Source organism: Salmo salar, chromosome ssa20 (genome assembly GCF_905237065.1).
Source record: "Salmo salar chromosome ssa20, Ssal_v3.1, whole genome shotgun sequence".
Lineage (NCBI taxonomy): Eukaryota > Metazoa > Chordata > Actinopteri > Salmoniformes > Salmonidae > Salmo > Salmo salar.
The window spans coordinates 26,824,885-26,844,412 of record NC_059461.1 but is presented as its reverse complement, the minus strand read 5'-3'; the positions used below and the strand labels follow the sequence as shown (position 1 = coordinate 26,844,412).

The 19,528-nt window shown below is 42.6% G+C and overlaps 1 protein-coding gene across 3 annotated transcripts in view; it reads left to right on the top strand.

The window, feature by feature from the left end:
• The window catches only part of LOC106580375 (tetratricopeptide repeat protein 28), a 330,699-nt gene that overhangs the window by 96,039 nt on the left and 215,132 nt on the right, over positions 1 to 19,528 (top strand). Inside the window, exon 1 of one of the 3 annotated variants that reach the window (XM_014161362.2) lies at positions 16,972 to 17,911. The exons of the other annotated variants lie outside the window; for them this stretch is intronic. Coding sequence (XP_014016837.1) covers positions 17,885 to 17,911 — 27 coding nt within the window. The 5' untranslated portion in view covers positions 16,972 to 17,884. Of the gene's footprint in view, positions 1 to 16,971; positions 17,912 to 19,528 lie in introns of those variants that run through there. 3 annotated transcript variants of the gene reach the window in all.

Genomic DNA, 19,528 nt, shown 5'->3' with positions numbered 1-19,528 from the left:
ATTAATATGAGTTGTATTTACAGTGGTGTTTGTTCTTCACTGGTTGTCCTTGTCTTGTGGCAACAGGTCACAAATCCTGCTGCTGTGATGGACCACTGTGGTATTTCACCAAGTAAATATGGGAGTTTATCAAACTTTTATTTAATTTTTACATTTTTTATAATTTTTTACCCCTTTTTATCCCCAAATTCATGGTATCCAATTGGTAGTTACAGTCTTGTCTCATCGCTGGAACTCCCGTACGGACTCGGGAGAGGCGAAGGTTGAGAGCCTTGCGTCCTCCGAAACACAACCTAATCAAGCCGCACTGCTTTTTGACACAATGCCCTCTTAACCCGGAAGCCAGCCGCACCAATGTATCGGAGGAAACACTGTACAGTACACCTGGCGACCGTGTCAGCGCGCATTGCGCCCGGCCCGCCACAGGAGTTGCTAGTGCGCAATGGGACAAGGACGTCCCTACCGGCCAAACCATCCCCTAACCCGGACGACGCTGGCCCAACTGTGCACCGGCCGGCCTCAACAGAGCCTGGACTCAAACCCTTAGTGGCACAGCTAGCACTGCGATGCAGTGCCTTAGACCACTGCGACACTCATTAGGCCTAGAAGTTTATCAAACTTGGGTTTGTTTTCGAATTCTTTGTTGATATGTGTAATCTGAGGGAAATATGTGTCTCTAATATGGTCTTACATTTGGCAGGAGGTTAGGAAGTGCAGCTCAGTTTCCACCTCATTTTGTGGGCAGTGTGCACATAGCCTGTCTTCTCTTGAGAGCCAGGTCTGCCTACGGCAGCCTGTTTCTCTGTCTCTCTGTCTCTTTCTCTCTCTCTCTCTCTCTCTCTCTCTCTCTCTCTCTCTCTCTCGCTCTCTCTCTCACTCTCTCTGTCTCTCTCTCTCATCTCTCTCTTTCTTTCTCTCTTTTTCTCTCAATCTCAGTGTTTGTGGGTACGTGTGTGTGTCTAAGTACAGAGAACACTGTCTGTGTCTGCAGTGGCAGCACATGGATACGTTTGACATGAGACAGAAGCTGAAAGCTGGGACTATGGGAGACTTTAGATTTGGTGCGGCGACGATGGAGGGAGGAAAGGTAATTGAAAAGGAGAGGGATGAGTTTGCTTTGGGCTTTCCAAACTGAGGGACTAAGAAGAGTGGGTCTGACCACAGCCATGCGTGTGTATGTGTGCTCAGACACACAGTTTGTCAAGAGTAGACATAAAAAAACACACAGACACACACTCTCTTTCTCTCTGTTCCATGTCTGTGGACTGTGTTGAGTCTGTGCAGGACCACACAGGATCTCTCTCTTTTGCGTCACTGTGTGCGGCAGTGCTGATATCAAATCAAACTTGATATCAAGTTTATTGGACGCGTACACAGATTTACAGATGTTATCAGTTATAATTGATCCTGCCGCAGACGCCTCTTAAACTGCTGCCTTGATTTAAACAATATGCCAGAGCACGTTTCAACCATGTCCAAGTCCACTGAATTATTAAATACAGCTCTGAAGAAAATGTCCCTCTTTTTGCATAGTGTCTTTGCATAACTCTGGAGTGCAGCCACTTGGATGGATAAACTAGTCTTTCTTCATTACAGTAATTGGGTGGAAAAGAGAGATTTGGGTGAGAGGATACAATAAGATCACATGTCTTTAGCACGATGAGTTAAAGACACTGAAGTGAGACAGATTGCACACTGGATTATCTCTTGTGAGAAGGAGATTTTTCAATACCCACGTTTAATATCACATAGGCTGTTTAGAATGAACCCTCTTGGGTTTAAAAGATCTGGGGTTGTGCTGTTCGCAGGGTTGGTGATGTTCTGATCATAGAAATATAATGATTCATTCTAGTTCTGTGGTTCTGACAGCCTTTGTTAACATGAGTGGATCCGGAACACACATACAGTATATGCCACTGACAACAACAGTGATTCTGTCATTAGAGCCCATGACACAGAAGGTTTGTAGACTATTGACAACAGGCTTCATATTAATGTACACTTGAGTTTAGGCTGGTTAGATTCCATTGATCTAGTGGTCTATCCAGCTCTCATAGTTCTCATAGTTCTCAAACCAGGCATCTGAGGGAATGAGGAAGCCTGGTAACGAGCTATGAGACTGGCTTGTTTGTCACATACACTACATACACTACAAAGTATGTGGACACCTGCTCGTCTAACATATTATTCAAAAATCATGGGCATTAATATGGAGTTGGTCACCCATTTGCTGCTATAACAGCCTCCACTCTTCTGGGAAGGCTTTCCCCTCGATGTTGGAACATTGCTGCAGGGACTTGCTTCTATTTCAGCCACAAGAGCATTGGTGAGGTCGGGCATTGATGTTGGGCGATTAGGCCTGGCTCGCAGCCAGCGTTCCAATTCATTCCAAAGGTGTTCGATGGGGTTGAGGTCAGGGCTATGTGCAGGCCAGTCAAGTTCTTCCACACCGACCTCGATAAACCATTTCTGCATGGACTTCGCTTTGTGCACAGGGGCATTGTCATGCTGAAACAGGAAAGGGCCTTCCCCAAACTGTTGCCACAATGTTGGAATCACAGAATTGTCTAGAATGTCATTGTATGCTGTAGCGTTAAGATTTCCCTTCACTGGAACTATGGGGCCTAGCCCAAACCAAGAAAAACCACCCCAGACCATTATTCCTCCTCCACCAAACATTACAGTTGGCACTATGGATTTGGGCAGGTAGCGATCTCCTGGCATCTGCCAAACCCAGATTTGTCTGTTGGACTGCCAGATGGTGAAGCGCGATTCATCACTCCAGAGAATGCGTTTCCACTGCTCCAGAGTCCAATGGCGGCGAGCTTTACACCACTCCAGCCGACACTTGGCATTGTGCATGGTGATCTTAGGCCTGTGTAAGGCTGCTCGACCATGGAAACCCAATTCATGAAGCTACCAACGAACAGTATTTTTTTACGTGCAATGCGCTTCAGCACTCAGCGGTCCCGTTCTGTGAGCTTGTGTGGCCTACCATTACGTGGCTGAGCTGTTGTTACTAATAGACGTTTCCACTTCACAATAACAGCACTTACGGGGAAGCTCTAGCAGGGCAAACATTTGACAAACTGTGTGCTCGATTTTATACACCTGTCAGCAATGGGTGTGGCTGAAATAGCCAAATCCACTAATTTGAAGGGGTGTCCACATACTTTTGGCCAGGTAGTGTACTTAAAGATTGAGTGTGGGCTTTAGAGTGCGCTGACATGTTGAAACGGAATCACTAAGTCCCTGTGATTCTGTAACCTGGGAGGGAGCGCATGGAAGCTTTAGTCTAGAGCAGGGGCTGTTTGTTCTAGCTGCCTGGGAATATGTATAAGACAGCTGCCAGCCTGACCAGCAATATGGAATCTGAGAGTCCCCTAACCCGCACCGTAAGCTGACCCTAACCCCTTCCTCCCTCCCTCACCCTACTTAGTATTTGTTGGTCCTCTCTGCTCTTTGGGGAGGGTACCCAACAAAGAGAAAGGATTTTGAAATATTTTGGGAGGCCATCTCACCCGCACTGGCTGGGGGCATGTTGGGTGGTCAACGTGCTAACCCTCATCCATCCCTATTAGAGAAACTTATCAGGGATGGCTACTGGACTGAGAAAGAACCCCACTGAGAGGCTAGGAGGTGTGTGTGTGTGTGTGTGTGTGTGTGTGTGTGTGTGTGTGTGTGTGTGTGTGTGTGTGTGTGTGTGTGTGTGTGTGTGTGTGTGTGTGTGTGTGTGTGTGTGTGTGTGTGAGAATAGTTGCTCTGTGCAGATAGGACCCTGTGACTCTGAGATATGCTCTGGCCCATTAATTAGAAGCTCTCATTATCCCCCTCAGGCTCCAGACACTTAATCAACACTGATCTCCACACACACATATACAAACACACACACCTCTTAAAGGTCCACGCAAGGAAAAATCCTGACACAACATCATCAAAAGAATAAAGCACACTTCAAAGAGGAACCTTTTAGAATGAATGGTAATGAGGGTTATTTGTTTGTTGTGATGTATGGCACAAGGGAAGTGGGTGGGTGACATAACTGGTTAACGCTTTTATTATGATGTTATTGTTAGGCATTTCAAAACAAATCCGTCCATCTGTCATGTCTTAATGCGGAAGCAATTTATCAAGGACTCTTAATTATATTTGCATATTTAAATTGATGTATTACGAAATTAGTGTCCCATCAATAATAGGCCACACATTCACTAAGCTGCTATTGTAAAATATTGTGTAATGGATGTTAACAAATACTATGCTGCTCATCTGTGGACTCTGCTTGTGGCTGCAGTGGTATCACCAGGTATACTCTGGCCAGTTATTCTTTTACTTGTACTGTTGAAAAGGGATATCCCAAGTACACTACCGGTCAAAAGTTTTAGAACACCTCAATTTTTCCCGTTTTTATTGAAATTCACAGTTTAATGTCTTAATGTACTCTGAAATTTAAGCATAGATCAAATAAACAATGGGAGACAAAAAAATAATAATAGAATTGTTTTGTTTAACAAAATGTAATCTACATTTTTGACTCATCAAAGTAGCCACCTTTTGCAGACATAACAGCCAAACACACTCGTGGTATTCTTTCTACAAAGGAAATCAAATATTGTTTGAAAAGGTATGTTTTGGGTCATTATCTTGCTGTAGAGTGAACCCCATATCCTGGAGGTATGTTTTGGGTAATTATCTTGCTATAGAGTGAACCCCATATCCTGGAGGTATGTTTTGGGTCATTATCTTGCTGTAGGGTGAACCCCATATCCTGGAGGTATGTTTTGGGTCATTATCTTGCTGTAGAGTGAACCCCATATCCTGGAGGTATGTTTTGGTTCATTATCTTGCTGTAGGGTGAACCCCATATCCTGGAGGTATGTTTTGGTTCATTATCTTGCTGTAGAGTGAACCCCATATCCTGGAGGTATGTTTTGGTTCATTATCTTGCTGTAGGGTGAACCCCATATCCTGGAGGTATGTTTTGGTTCATTATCTTGCTGTAGGGTGAACCCCATATCCTGGATGTATGTTCTGGGTCATTATCTTGCTGTAGGGTGAACCCCATATCCTGGAGGTATGTTTTGGTTCATTATCTTGCTGTAGGGTGAACCCCATATCCTGGATGTATGTTTTGGGTCATTATCTTGCTGTAGGGTGAACCCCATAGCCTGGATGTATGTTTTGGGTCATTATCTTGCTGTAGGGTGAACCCCATAGCCTGGATGTATGTTCTGGGTCATTATCTTGCTGTAGGATGAACTCCTGACCAACTAGGCGTACACCAGAGGGTATTGCAAGGCGCTGCCTAAATGCTGTGGTAGCCGTTTTGGTTCAGGGTGCCACTCACTCTGTGCAAGTAGCCAACTCTGGATCCAGCAAAGAGCCCCAGACCATCACACTTCCTCCTCCATGTTTGACAGTTGGTGTCACACACTGAGGAACCATTCTTTAGCCTACTCAACGGCATACAAAAACCCTGCGTGATGAACTGAAGATTTCAAATTTTGATTCATCGGTCCATAAGACCTTCTTCCAGTTTTCAGTAGTCCACTGGCGGTGCTTCATGGCCCAGACAAGCCTCTTTTTCTTATTTTGCCATCTTAGCAATGGCTTTCTTACTGCCACTCGACCTGCCAAACCTGTAGCTCGAAGTCTTCTCTTCACAGCTGAAACTGAGACTTGCTTACTTCGACCAGTGTTATGCTGTGCTTGAAGCTGTTGTCCTGTGAGCCGCCTATCACGCAAGCTGTTGACTCTCAGAAACTTGTCTTCTGATTCTTTTGTGGTTTTGGTTCTGCCAGACCTCTTCCTGTCAGAGTTTCCTCCAGTTTCCAAGTGCCTTTTGATGGTGTAGGAAACTGTACTCACTGACACCTTGGCTTTCTTTGCAATTTCTCTAAAGGAAAGACCTAAACTTTTAAGGGTTATAATGGTCTGTCTGACTTCCTTTGTTAATTGCCTTTTTCTCGCCATTATGACAGCAATATACTACTTCCTGCAGTACAATAATGTCCAAATAATACTTAAGAGTGTTTAGTAACACAGTCTGTTCCAACACTGCTTTTATACAGTACAGGCAGAGGTTTTGTAAGTAATCAACAAAAGTTGGGACACATGTAGGAATTGTTAGCATCAACTTTCAAGGCTTATTTTACTTCCATTGCTGCAGAACAGCTGTAAGTTGTTAACCCATTACATGTTCCCTGAAAAAGGCTTTTTTTTTACTCTGAAATGTACATTATTTTCCAGTTTTTGGTAACCAAAACTTTTTTTTTAACCAGTTTACCGCTTACCTTTGTTCCATTTCAGGTTATTCACTGGACTTAATTTAAGCAGGTTATTCACTGCTTTAATTTCAATAAAAAAACGTACAACTTTTGACCGGTAGTCTATAAATACAGTAAAGTACACATACTAAAGGGTAAACAAATATGTTTTGAGCAAAATAGTGTTTTTTTAGACACAACTGCAACTTCAAGGAGTACGGTATTCAAGGTGGTGGTCTGATTAGATTTGTATTTAGTCGCATACACAGGGTCACAGATGTAGTTGCAGTGTACTGTGAAATATTTCAGCTCTGAGCTCCAACAGTGCTGGTGTGAATAAAACAATAAAAAACTCAATCATAATAATAATATATACATATTTACAACTGTGATAATGATAAATATAAATGTCAGTTGAGGTGTGGGCAGGGTAATTGTCCGTTGAGAGGGGAAAGGAGTCTGGACGGACAGGTGAGGCCCTTCTCCCCCGATTGCTCAGTTTGGCCAGGCAGCCAGTTCTAGGAAGAGTCTTGGTGGTTCCAAACGTCTTCCATTTAAAAATGATGGAGGCATTGTGTTCTTGGGGACCTTCAATGCAGCAGACATTTTTAAGTACCCTTCCCCAGTGCTTGACACAATCCTGTATCGAAGCTCTACGGACAATTCCTTCGACCTCATGGCTTGGTTTTTGCTCTGACATGCACTGTCAACTGTGGGACCATAAAGACAGGAGTGGGCTTTTCCAAATCATGTCCAATCAATTCAATTTACCACAGGTGGACTCCAATCAAGTTGTAGAAACATTTATAGGATGATCAATTGAAACAGGATGCACCTGAGCTCAATTTTGAGTCTCATAGCCAAGGGTCTGAATAATAAACAAGGTATTTCTGTTTTTTACATTTCTATAAACCTGTTTTCACATTGTCATTATGAGGTATTGTGTGTAGATTGATGAGGAAAAAAATGTATTTAATCCATTTTAGAATAAGGCTGTAACATAACAAAATGTGGAAAAGTCAAGGGGTCTGAATACTTTCCGGATAATATACTGTATATACAGCTGAAAAGCAGACTGGAGTAGGACTTTAATATTTAACTTTTTTTTTATTATACAAAAATCGAAATAGAGATTACTAAGCACTTTTTTTGTATCCTGAATTATTGATTAAGAAAAAGTGAATGGCTAGCATAATTGGGAGCATGTGGTGAGATGCTCTTCAAAGAGTATCTTAAATCATCCCCCTGCACCTCCTCCTCCCCCTCCCCCACTAGCACTGACTTTGCTGATAGCTAGTTTATTGAGGAAAAATGTATTTACTATGATGAGAAATGTGGTTGTCCCACCTAGCAATCTTAAGATGAACGCACTAACTGTAAGTCACTCTGGATAAGAGCCACTGCTCAATGACTAAAATGTAAATGTAAAATGTACTGTAGTTGTAAATATAGGCCTCTTGGAAAAGCTTCCCCTCTCTGATGGGTTTAATTGGCCAACTCCTATAGTCAACATCATAAGCCTTTCCTCTTCACTGAGAGGATCCTGTATATATTATAAACATCTACTCATATTAATGGTGGTTTGGAACTCACGCAGAGTGTGTGTGTGTGTGTGTGTGTGTGTGTGTGTGTGTGCGTGTGTGCGTGCGTGCGTGTGTGTGTGTGTGTGTGTGTGCCTGGGGATATGTATCTCCATGCTTTTACCATGGCGTTTACCACCTGGAAACTTCAGCCAGCTAATTAAAAGGGCTTTGTTTATTGAAATGTGCGTCAGACAGCTAGGCTCTGTAGTGTAGTGACTTAAGAGCAGGAGCAGGCAGCCTGAGTGAAAATAAATGACACAAAGACATGCAGGAGAGCTATCTGAGAACTGCCTGCTACTTCAACGGTTTTTATATCCCTCTTTTGACAATTTCATTTTCATTTTTGCCAAACCACCTCTGTTACTGTCATCTGGGTAATGTGCTCTCTCTCTCTCTCTCTCTCTCTCTCTCTCTCTCTGTCTTTCATCCGCACGCACGCACCCACCCACACGCACACACACACTGAAAAAGAGATACAGAAACATATACACACATCCCATTCAGAACATGTAGTAATGGGTCTAATTGGCAAGAACAAGAAAAGGAAGCAGAAACTTTTAAGCAGGAAAATGGAAGAGTTTTTTTTTGTTTCCCTCTGATGGCTTGAGTCTGATTTCCTGTTCTCTGATTGGGAAAGCAGAGGCATGCACAGGGAGCCTGCTTCTATATGGAGAGGCCAGATGACAGTCTCCACCAGGAACAAAAACCACTGGAAATTCACTCCTGGACAATACATGATAGAAGTGGTTGTTATTGATAATGTAACATGTCAGTTTTCAAAATACCTGAATGGTTGAAACATGTTGTAGTTAGACTGTCAGTTTTATATGCCATCTGCTCCTGATCAAAGTCAGGGTATGTGTGTGCTTTTGATTTAGGACTATTATGAACATGGGTAGCTTGACAATACATTGCTCTCATACCTGTGTATGATGTTTAAATGTTATGTTTAAATGACTCTACTTTTAACATGTTGTTACATAGTAGGCTACTTTAGTAATTGCACTGTAACTCCATTGTAATGGAGTTGATATTTTGTTATTACACAAGTGGAATATAGGATCTGTAATGCAATTACAATAAGACAGTAACTAGGGCTGGGTGATATGGGCAAAATATCATATCACGGTGTTAAAAACAAATTGACGGTATGATGGTATTTAATGGTATTTGATGGTATTTGATGGTATTTAATGATATTTAATGGTATTTGATGGTATTTGATGGTATTTGATGATATTTAATGGTATTTGATGGTATTTGATGGTATTTAATGGTATTTGATGGTATTTGATGTTTTTGAGTAATAAAAGTTTTACATGTGCTTTATGAGTAGTGCGTGACCCTAGGTTGGCAACACATACTGTACATTCTAAGTGATTTCAAATGAACCTTTCTCTATTCTGATTGTTTTATACTGTTCAATTTCAACTTCAACCAAAAACTATTTTCAGCATTTTCAACAACTTCTGCATTTCCTGCACTCATTTGAAATAATTTCCACACTGCCACCCACATAGGGCTGCACAATATGGGAAATCTAGGCATTATTTTTAACCAAATTTTGCAATTACAGTTTGACTTACAATTTAGATCAAAACACTTGGGTGAACTGTTGGAATCATGGAAATAACATGATTATTGTAGTTCTATACTTAGAATATAATAGTGGGCACTTTGAATACAGTGTTGTTTGACATGACAATGAATGAAAATGCCAGGAAGGAGTTATTGTGAGGGTAGGAACCAAAGTGTTGTTAAGTGTTTGCTAGGGGACTCTATAGTCTTTGGCTACATTGGATGTTTTCTCTTAGCTACTTCATGTAGCTAAAATATTCATTATTCTCGTATTCCTCTTTGATTTAGAATATACTGTTGTACAAACAACATGCTGATTTAGGTATTCACCATGGCTGGTATTATCAGGCTGTATAGCTAATTACGTTGGCTCTGACTCAGTACATTTATTAGCTAGCTAGCTAACTAGCCAGCTAACTATCGATTTGCATTAGCGGCTAACAAGATGTAGGCCCAACTTGCTAAGAAAAGACAAACTAGCTGTTTGCATATGTAAGAAACACAAACTAATAGTGTAATTATAGAACGCTTGAGGATTTATATTAAGAAGCAAAGGGAAAACAGCATCTTTGTCATCAACATTGTTGCATGTGCTGCATTCACCATGCAGACTGAACGCAAGTGTCTCGTGGTCGAGGAACAGAAAATGCGCTCCTTGAATGACAGTGGGCGTGGCTAGGTTTGTTTGGAAAGCGGCGTGGAGAGAGAGAGAGAGAGAGAGAAAGAGAGAGAGAGAGAGAGAAAGAGAGAGAGAGAGAGAGAGAGAGAAAGAGAGAGAGAAAGAGAGAGAGAGAGAGAGAGAGAGAGAGAAAGAGAGAGAGGACTCAAGTAGCGAGGTAAACTATGAAAATGGGCGTTACACACAATCACATTTAACAAACCAAACATTCAAATTCCGTTATAGAAGGTAAAGTAAAAACCCAAACCGGTCCGTGCATCAATACCGGTATATCGTAAAATACGCTATACCACCCAGCCCTAACAGTAACTAGAGTGTTATTACATAGGTATAGTTATGTAAATTAATATTTTGGGATAGCTAGCATATCAATATTAGAATGAGAGCACATAGGAGTGTAGTACACTCAGAACTCTTTAGAGAGTGAGTGTAGTGCACTTGGAGGTCTTTAGGGAGTACGGTTGGAGAATAAGATGTGGGCTAATCCTGTGTGTTGGCAGCAGCCCAGAGGGTGCCTGTTTGCCTTAGAATTGTCACCAGCCCAACAGTCTAATAATATCAAAGACTGAGCTGCCATTAGAGGGCAAGAATTACAACACCAACCCCAACAACCCAGATTTGTGTTAGGGTGGGGCTCTGTGTACTGCCCTGTAAATGGCTTGGTATCCACAAAAGGTTCAAATGTAGACACACACACACACTTGCATTGTCATTGCACACAGAGCTTGAAAATACAACATACAATGTATGGAGAGAGTGTCATTATGGTGTGACAACAAGGAGGTTTACAATTACACTGCCAGCTGTACTCATCGTGTCAGCGTTCCACTCTGCATTTTGTTCCTGTTCATCCAAGTGGATTAGCGTGTTCCGTTTGAACTCTATACCCTGCAGTGTTTTGTCCAGGGGCCATATGTCAGTGTCCTCTCCTGTTTGCCTTTTGTTGTCACAGTGACCCCTAGGTGCATTTCTGACCTCTACTGATCCTGGAGGGACACCAGGCCAGATGTTTTTTTTCTTTCTAGCTCCTAATAGGTGCACATTTAGACACTGCATTTAGTTTAGGATAATTCAGTAACATTTTTCATTTTAACAAGATCACATGAAGATAAATACTGAGGGAAATGGTACACATTAAGTCAGAGACGGAGGTAAATTGATTTTGATGACACCAATCCCATCACGTTGCCTGTCACATTGTTGACCCCATCCTGGTCCCATCCTTCTCCGTCGGATGGCATGGCCATCCCCTCAGTGTCCGCCCAGGTCAGAGCTAGTGGGCGGACACTAGCTCTGACCGGAGCCTTTAGTTTGCAGTGGTGGGGCGCAGTAGGAGTGAGTGGGTTCTTCCCAGAAACACCAGGCTCTGCTCTGCTCTCTCAATTGACTTTTTCCTCCTACCCACCAAGATTACAAGTGACAAGAATTGCTTCATCAAGACTGGGAAAATTGTAGCATTTATCTGGCTGTGAGATTTTCTATCGCTGGTCTGTGGCCAAATATGCCAGAAACAAAAAGCTTGGCAGACAGCTGAAAAGCACAAACTCTATCTGACAGCTGCACCACTAAAGAAAACTAGTGCAGCTAAAAATGGTGGACACCGGTCATTGTCTTCAGAGAAACATGGATCAGAGGCCTTATGTACTCATATAATCTGTCCTTTAAGAATCTTGTTTACTCTGATAGCCTGTACCACCATTAAGTCCTATAAGACTTCCTCACCACTAATGAAAAGGGAACTAAGGACACTACTACCTTAGTGACACTACTTGTCACTCTTACTACATTTGCACACACTGTATATAGACTTTTCTATTGTGTTATTGACTGTATTTTTGTTTATCCCATGTGTAACTCTGTGTTGTTTGTGTCGCACTGCTTTGCTTTATCTTGGCCAGGTCGCAGTTGTAAATGAGAACTTGTTCTCAACTGGCCTACCTGGTTAAATCAAATCAAATCAAATGTATTTATATAGCCCTTCGTACATCAGCTGATATCTCAAAGTGCTGTACAGAAACCCAGCCTAAAACCCCAAACAGCAAGCAATGCATGTGAAAGAAGCACGGTGGCTAGGAAAAACTCCCTAGGAAAAACTCCCTAGAAAGGCCAAAAACCTAGGAAGAAACCTAGAGAGGAACCAGGCTATGAGGGGTGGCCAGTCCTCTTCTGGCTGTGCCGGGTGGATATTATAACAGAACATGGTCAAGATGTTAAAATGTTCATAAATGACCAGCATGGTCAAATAATAATAATCATAGTAGTTGTCGAGGGTGCAACAAGCACGTCCGGTGAACAGGTCAGGGTTCCATAGCCGCAGGCAGAACAGTTGAAACTGGAGCAGCAGCATGGCCAGGTGGACTGGGGACAGCAAGGAGTCATCATGCCAGGTTGTCCTGAGGCATGGTCCTAGGGCTCAGGTCCTCCGAGAGAAAGAAAGAGAGAAAGAAAGAGAGAATTAGAGAGAGCATATTTAAATTCACACAGGACACCGGATAAGACAAGAGAAATACTCCAGATGTAACAGACTGACCCTAGCCCCCCTACACATAAACTACTGCAGCATAAATACTGGAGGCTGAGACAGGAGGGATCAGAAGACACTGTGGCCCCATCCGATGATACCCCCGGACAGGGCCAAACAGGCAGGATATAACCCCACCCACTTTGCCAAAGCACAGCCCCCACACCACTAGAGGGATGTCTCCAACCACCAACTTACCGTCCTAAGACAAGGCCGAGTATAGCCCACAAAGATCTCCGCCACGGCACAACCCAAGGGGGGGGGGGTGCCAACCCAGACAGGAAGACCACGTCAGTGACTCAACCCACTCAAGTGACGCACCCCTCCCATGGACGGCATGGAAGAACACCAGTAAGCCAGTGACTCAGCCCCTGTAACAGGGTTAGAGGCAGAGAATCCCAGTGGAGAGAGGGGAACCGGCAAGGCAGAGACAGCAAGGGCAGTTCGTTGCTCCAGCCTTTCCGTTCACCTTCACACTCCTGGGCCAGACTATACTTAATCATAGGACCTACTGAAGAGATAAGTCTTCAGTAAAGACTTAAAGGTTGAGACTGAGTCTGCGTCTCTCACATGGGTAGGCAGACCATTCCATAAAAATTGAGCTCTATAGGAGAAAGCCCTACCTCCAGCCGTTTGCTTAGAAATTCTAGGGACAATTAGGAGGCCTGCGTCTTGTGACCGTAGCGTACGTGTAGGTATGTACGGCAGGACCAAATCGGAAAGATAGGTAGGAGCAAGCCCATGTAATGCTTTGTAGGTTAGCAGTAAAACCTTGAAATCAGCCCTTGCCTTAACAGGAAGCCAGTGTAGGGAGGCTAGCACTGGAGTAATATGATCAAATTTTTTGGTTCTAGTCAGGATTCTAGCAGCCGTATTTAGCACTAACTGAAGTTTGTTTAGTGCTTTATCCGGGTAGCCGGAAAGTAGAGCATTGCAGTAGTCCAGCCTAGAAGTAACAAAAGCATGGATTAATTTTTCTGCATCATTTTTTAACAGAAAGTTTCTGATTTTTGCAATGTTACGTAGATGGAAAAAAGCTGTCCTTGAAACAGTCTTGATATGTTCTTCAAAAGAGAGATCAGGGTCCAGAGTAACGCCGAGGTCCTTCACAGTTTTATTTGAGACGACTGTACAACCATCCAGATTAATTGTCAGATTCAACAGAAGATCTCTTTGTTTCTTGGGACCTAGAACAAGCATCTCTGTTTTGTCCGAGTTTAAAAGTAGAAAGTTTGCAGCCATCCACTTCTTTATGTCTGAAACACAGGCTTCTAGCGAGGGCAGTTTTGGGGCTTCACCATGTTTCATTGAAATGTACAGCTGTGTGTCGTCCGCATAGCAGTGAAATTTGACATTATGTTTTCGAATGACATCCCCAAGAGGTAAAATATATAGTGAAAACAATAGTGGTCCTAAAACGGAACCTTGAGGAACACCGAAATTTACAATTGATTTGTCAGAGGACAAACCATTCACAGAGACAAACTGATATCTTTCCGACAGATAAGATCGAAACCAGGCCAGAACTTGTCCATGTAGACCAATTTGGGTTTCCAATCTCTCCAAAAGAATGTGGTGGTCGATGGTATCAAAAGCAGCACTAAGATCTAGGAGCACGAGGACAGATGCAGAGCCTCGGTCTGACGTCATTAAAAGGTCATTTACCACCTTCACAAGTGCAGTCTCAGTGCTATGATGGGGTCTAAAACCAGACTGAAGCGTTTCGTATACATTGTTTGTCTTCAGGAAGGCAGTGAGTTGCTGCGCAACAGCTTTTTCTAAAATTTTTGAGAGGAATGGAAGATTCGATATAGGCCGATAGTTTTTTTTATAATTTCTGGGTCAAGATTCAGCTTTTTCAAGAGAGGCTTTATTACTGCCACTTTTAGTGAGCTTGGTACACATCCGGTGGATAGAGAGCCGTTTATTATGTTCAACATAGGAGGGCCAAGCACAGGAAGCAGCTCTTTCAGTAGTTTAGTTGGAATAGGGTCCAGTATGCAGCTTGAGGGTTTAGAGGCCATGATTATTTTCATCATTGTGTCAAGAGATATAGTACTAAAACACTTTAGTATCTCCCTTGATCCTTGGTCCTGGCAGAGTTGTGCAGACTCAGGATAATGGAGCTTTGGAGGAATACGCAGATTTAAAGAGGAGTCCGTAATTTGCTTTCTAATGATCATGATATTTTCCTCAAAGAAGTTCATAAATTTATTACTGCTGAAGTGAAAGCCATCGTCCATTTGCGAATGCTGCTTTTTAGTTAGCTTTGCGACAGTATCAAAAAGAAATTTCAGATTAGTCTTATTTTCCTCAATTAAGTTGGAAAAATAGGATGATCGAGCAGCAGTGAGGGCTCTTCGATACTGCACGGTACTGTCTTTCCAAGCTAGTCGGAAGACTTCCAGTTTGGTGTGGCGCCATTTCCGTTCCAATTTTCTGGAAGCTTGCTTCAGAGCTCGTGTATATTCTGTATACCAGGGAGCAAGTTTCTTATGACAGATGTTTTTAGTTTTTAGGGGTGCAACTGCATCTAGGGTATTGCGCAAGGTTAAATTGAGTTCCTCGGTTAGGTGGTTAACTGATTTTTGTCCTCTGACGTCCTTGGGTAGGCAGAGGGAGTCTGGAAGGGCATCAAGGAATCTTTGGGTTGTCTGAGAATTTATAGCACAACTTTTAATGCTCCTTGGTTGGGGTCTGAGCAGATTATTTGTTGCAATTGCAAACGCAATAAAATGGTGGTCCGATAATCCAGGATTATGAGGAAAAACATTAAGATCCACAACATTTATTCCATGGGACAAAACTAGGTCCAGAGTATGACTGTGGCAGTGAGTAGGTCCAGAGACATGTTGGACAAAACCCACTGAGTCGATGATGGCTCCGAAAGCCTTTTGGAGTGGGTCTGTGGACTTTTCCATGTGAATGTTAAAGTCACCAAAAATTAGAATATTATCTGCTATGACTACAAGATCCGATAGGAATTCAGGGAACTCAGCGAGGAACACTGCATATGGCCCAGGAGGCCTGTAAACAGTAGCTATAAAAAGTGATTGAGTAGGCTGCATAGATTTCATGACTAGAAGCTCAAAAGACGAAAACGTCATAGTTTTTTTTTTGTAAATTGAAATTTGCTATCATAAATGTTAGCAACACCTCCGCCTTTGCCGGATGCACGGGGGGTACGGTCACTAGTGTAACCAGGGGGTGAGGCCTCATTTTACACAGTAAATTCATCAGGCTTAAGCCATGTTTCAGTCAGGCCAATCACATCAAGATTATGATCAGTGATTAGTTCATTGACTATAACTGCCTTGGAAGTGAGGGATCTAACATTAAGTAACCCAATTTTGAGATGTGAGGTATCACAATCTCTTTCAATAATGGCAGGAATGGAGGAGGTCTTTATTCTAGTGAGATTGCTAAAGCGAACACCGCCATCTTTAATTTTGCCCAACCTAGATCGAGGCACAGACACGGTCTAAATGGGGAAAGCTGAGCTGACTACACTGACTGTGCTAGTGGCAGACTCCACTAAACTAGCAGGCTGGCTAACAGCCTGCTGCCTGGCCTGCACCCTATTTCATTGTGGAGCTAGAGGAGTTAGAGCCCTGTCTATGTTCGTAGATAAGATGAGAGCACCCCTCCAGCTAGGATGGAGTCCGCCACCCCTCAACAGGCCAGGCTTGGTCCTGTTTGTGGGTGAGTCCCAGAAAGAGGGCCAATTATCTACAAATTCTATCTTTTGGGAGGGGCAGAAGACAGTTTTCAACCAGCGATTGAGTTGTGAGACTCTGCTGTAGAGCTCATCACTCCCCCTAAATAAAGGTGAAATTAAAAAGAATAAACTACCAGTCAGAGATCAAGGCAATTTAGCCAGAACAGATGAGCTGTGTTGTTGGAATCTATTAAGACCATGCCACTGTAAACGGTGAAGGGGATATACCTTGAAAGGTGCAGGAGGCTTATAGAAATCTGCTAAGCAGGTGTCTCCTGTCACTTTTGTTTTCTACCTTATTTGAAGGAGATTATGGGCCTACCTCTTTGTGCAGCACAACAGCAAATAACAGTTGATTGCCCTTGATATGTGAATGAATGTGTCTGTATGCTTTTTGTATACAGTAAAATCAAGCTGTTGGTGTTGTGGCAATGGTTTTGGTCTCGTGTTTTTCAGGATGACGTTCATGTTTTTTCACTTTCACATAGTATTGCGCAAGTTCTACTCCTCCACTGTTGCAGTGCCTTTTTAGTTGTGCCATACCTTCCTGGGGGCCCTTCTGTTAGTGCGGTGTTGGCTCAGCTCTGTCTGGACTCTTTTCTCTGGCCACATCGGCTTTATATCCGTCGCGCGCACTATGGTTAGAGTATGACCGCGCCGGCTCGTGCCTGTGCTGCTCCGTTCCAGCTCTGAGCGCTGCAAATCCCGAGCGCTAAGGAGCAGGGAAAGGAGTCATAATAGTTGTGTAGTCCAGTTTGTTGCTGTTGCAGGATATCCTTACCGCTCCTCGCATAGAAATTCCAGGGATTTGTTTCTGTCCCCCACCCCTCCTGCGACTGTTTCTTTTGCGCTGTGTATGTCGCACGTTCGCGGTGAGATCTGTTTTTGGCATTGACATTTGCTGGACATTTGATGCCACATTTTTTTTTTTTACCGTTAACAACAGTTGTCATATGTTTCTGTGTTTTGAAAAGGTTTTTGAAAGACACATATTTCGGTGGGATAAGCACACAAGGTTGGAATTGTGTTTCTAATTGCTATCGGACTAACAGTTTTGTAATGCACGAACGACGTGGAGGTTGACAAAAAGTTGAAGAATGAATTTCCACATAGTCCCGCAGTCAAAGTAACTGGATAGGTCTTCGAAAACCCTGCTATAAGACTGCCAGCGGAGCGATCTACCGACAGGACTGTACAAGAAGGGGTGGCTCATCTCGGATTTGTAGTTTGGATTTTACGCACCGTGACCCATAGTCTTATTTATCCAAAACGGTTGAAATGAAAACCGGGACATTCAGATGTTTTAGTCAAAACTATTCTCCTCCATCCCATTAGTTGAATTAAAAGGTGCTATCGCGTGCCATCTCTCCCCACTTGACGTAGAACCGTGCATCGCCTATCATGCGCCGCTTCTTGGAGAAAATATGCTGCAAAATTGAGGGAAGTCAAGAAGCAGCATGACTTGCTCTTGGAATTCCCTTGAATCTCAATTTTCCTCTTATATAATATCTTGATGCTGTACATTTTTGGTTTACAAATATGATGAAATGGCAGCCCCGGAAGAAGGTGAGTGAAAATGATATGTTTTAGTTTTCTGTAATATACTTGTAGGCTATTAATAATGTCACCGGTACATTCTTTCCAAGTTGACCGGGGACTCGGTTTTAGAATGATAGGTTGGTTAGGTTACACGTACTGTGTACACGGCTTGTCGTTTTGGACAAAAGGCATTATATGCATTTTTATTTTGTCTCAGCATTGTAGCCTACTACTTTATGGCCACAAGATAGGCTATAGGGCCAATCAATGTTTGCATTTCAATTGTTCCTTTTGGATAGGCACTTGTATTAGTTTCTGGGCTCATGTTTGCTGATTCAACAGTGACCTTTGTTTCATTAGGTTATTGGTAATAATTAAGAAATTGCAGTTTTCACAAACCTGCATATCCTATTGCTGGACAAGACTCGTGAGTGGGAGCGAATGTGAATAATTATGCTCGAGTGAATAAAATGAACTTGGAAACAGTCTGGAGATGAGTGACGGTGCGTGTACTGGTATGTCAAACGTTTCAATCGAATGACATTTAATTGTCCGTAAAATGAATTAAACATCCTTTTAGTGCTCTACTCTATTTCCGTTGAAAATGTGTAGGTTATTTTACATTAATGTATAGCCCAGTTTCAGCCAGAAATAGGAAAGCAAATAGTCTTAAAGGTGATATAGACATCCCATAACATTGCGCATTCATTGCCCTTGAGAAATGTAAGTACAATCTCGTTGTATGTATATCCTTTATGCTGCTGCCATCGATTTCTGTAGAAACCAACAGTTTGCAACCACGACCCTTTAGTGGCCTTCTTTACGAATTGACAAGTCAGGGACATCACTGAGGGATAATTAAGGCATTTTGTGTAGGATTTGCAGATAGCTGTGCGTCATCCCATCTAACTGTGAAATTGAGATTATAGAAAGTCGACAAAACATAACAGTATTTAAAGTTAAGCCAGCAACAATTAATCCCCTCTTTTGGAGGAAACTATAATATTTTCCTCTAAACTCTCTTCTGTTGTTTTCCTTGAGAAACGTTCAAGTATTACCACATGGAAAAATATAGGCTTACATGCATCATCTGAAAAGCACGAAACCTCTCATGGGCAAAGGTGCAGCAGATATTACGCTTTCTTCCCACTAGGTGGCACTTGTCTATTGATATGAGAAATGACATACTCCCAGAATGTGTTGCATTTCGATAGTCAAAGTATCTTCCCTAATCTCATTTTGTTTATGCCAGCTGACCCTTAAGATTTGACCTACGGAAAGCAACAACGTTGATATGTCTTACTCATATCCCTAATTATAGATCAGCAAAGGTGAGGGATTGGAGATGGATGAAAGGAGATGAGGAGAGGAAGCCAATTCAGACTACTGAGACATACCCACAGCGTCGGCAAACTTGCTCTATCTGCTCATTGCTCAAATTCGGCTTTATCAGTCGTTTGTTCTGAATCATGTAATGGGAATAGTAATTAATGAGAATACTTTTGATCCTGAATAATTTACTGATGATGAAAAGAGAAATGTAAAAGAAAGGTTCTTATTATAGAATGATTACCACAGTAAAGAAAAGACCGGTGCATGTCATGAATCATTCCAGCAGCTGCGCTGCAGCTCTGCCAGAATCAT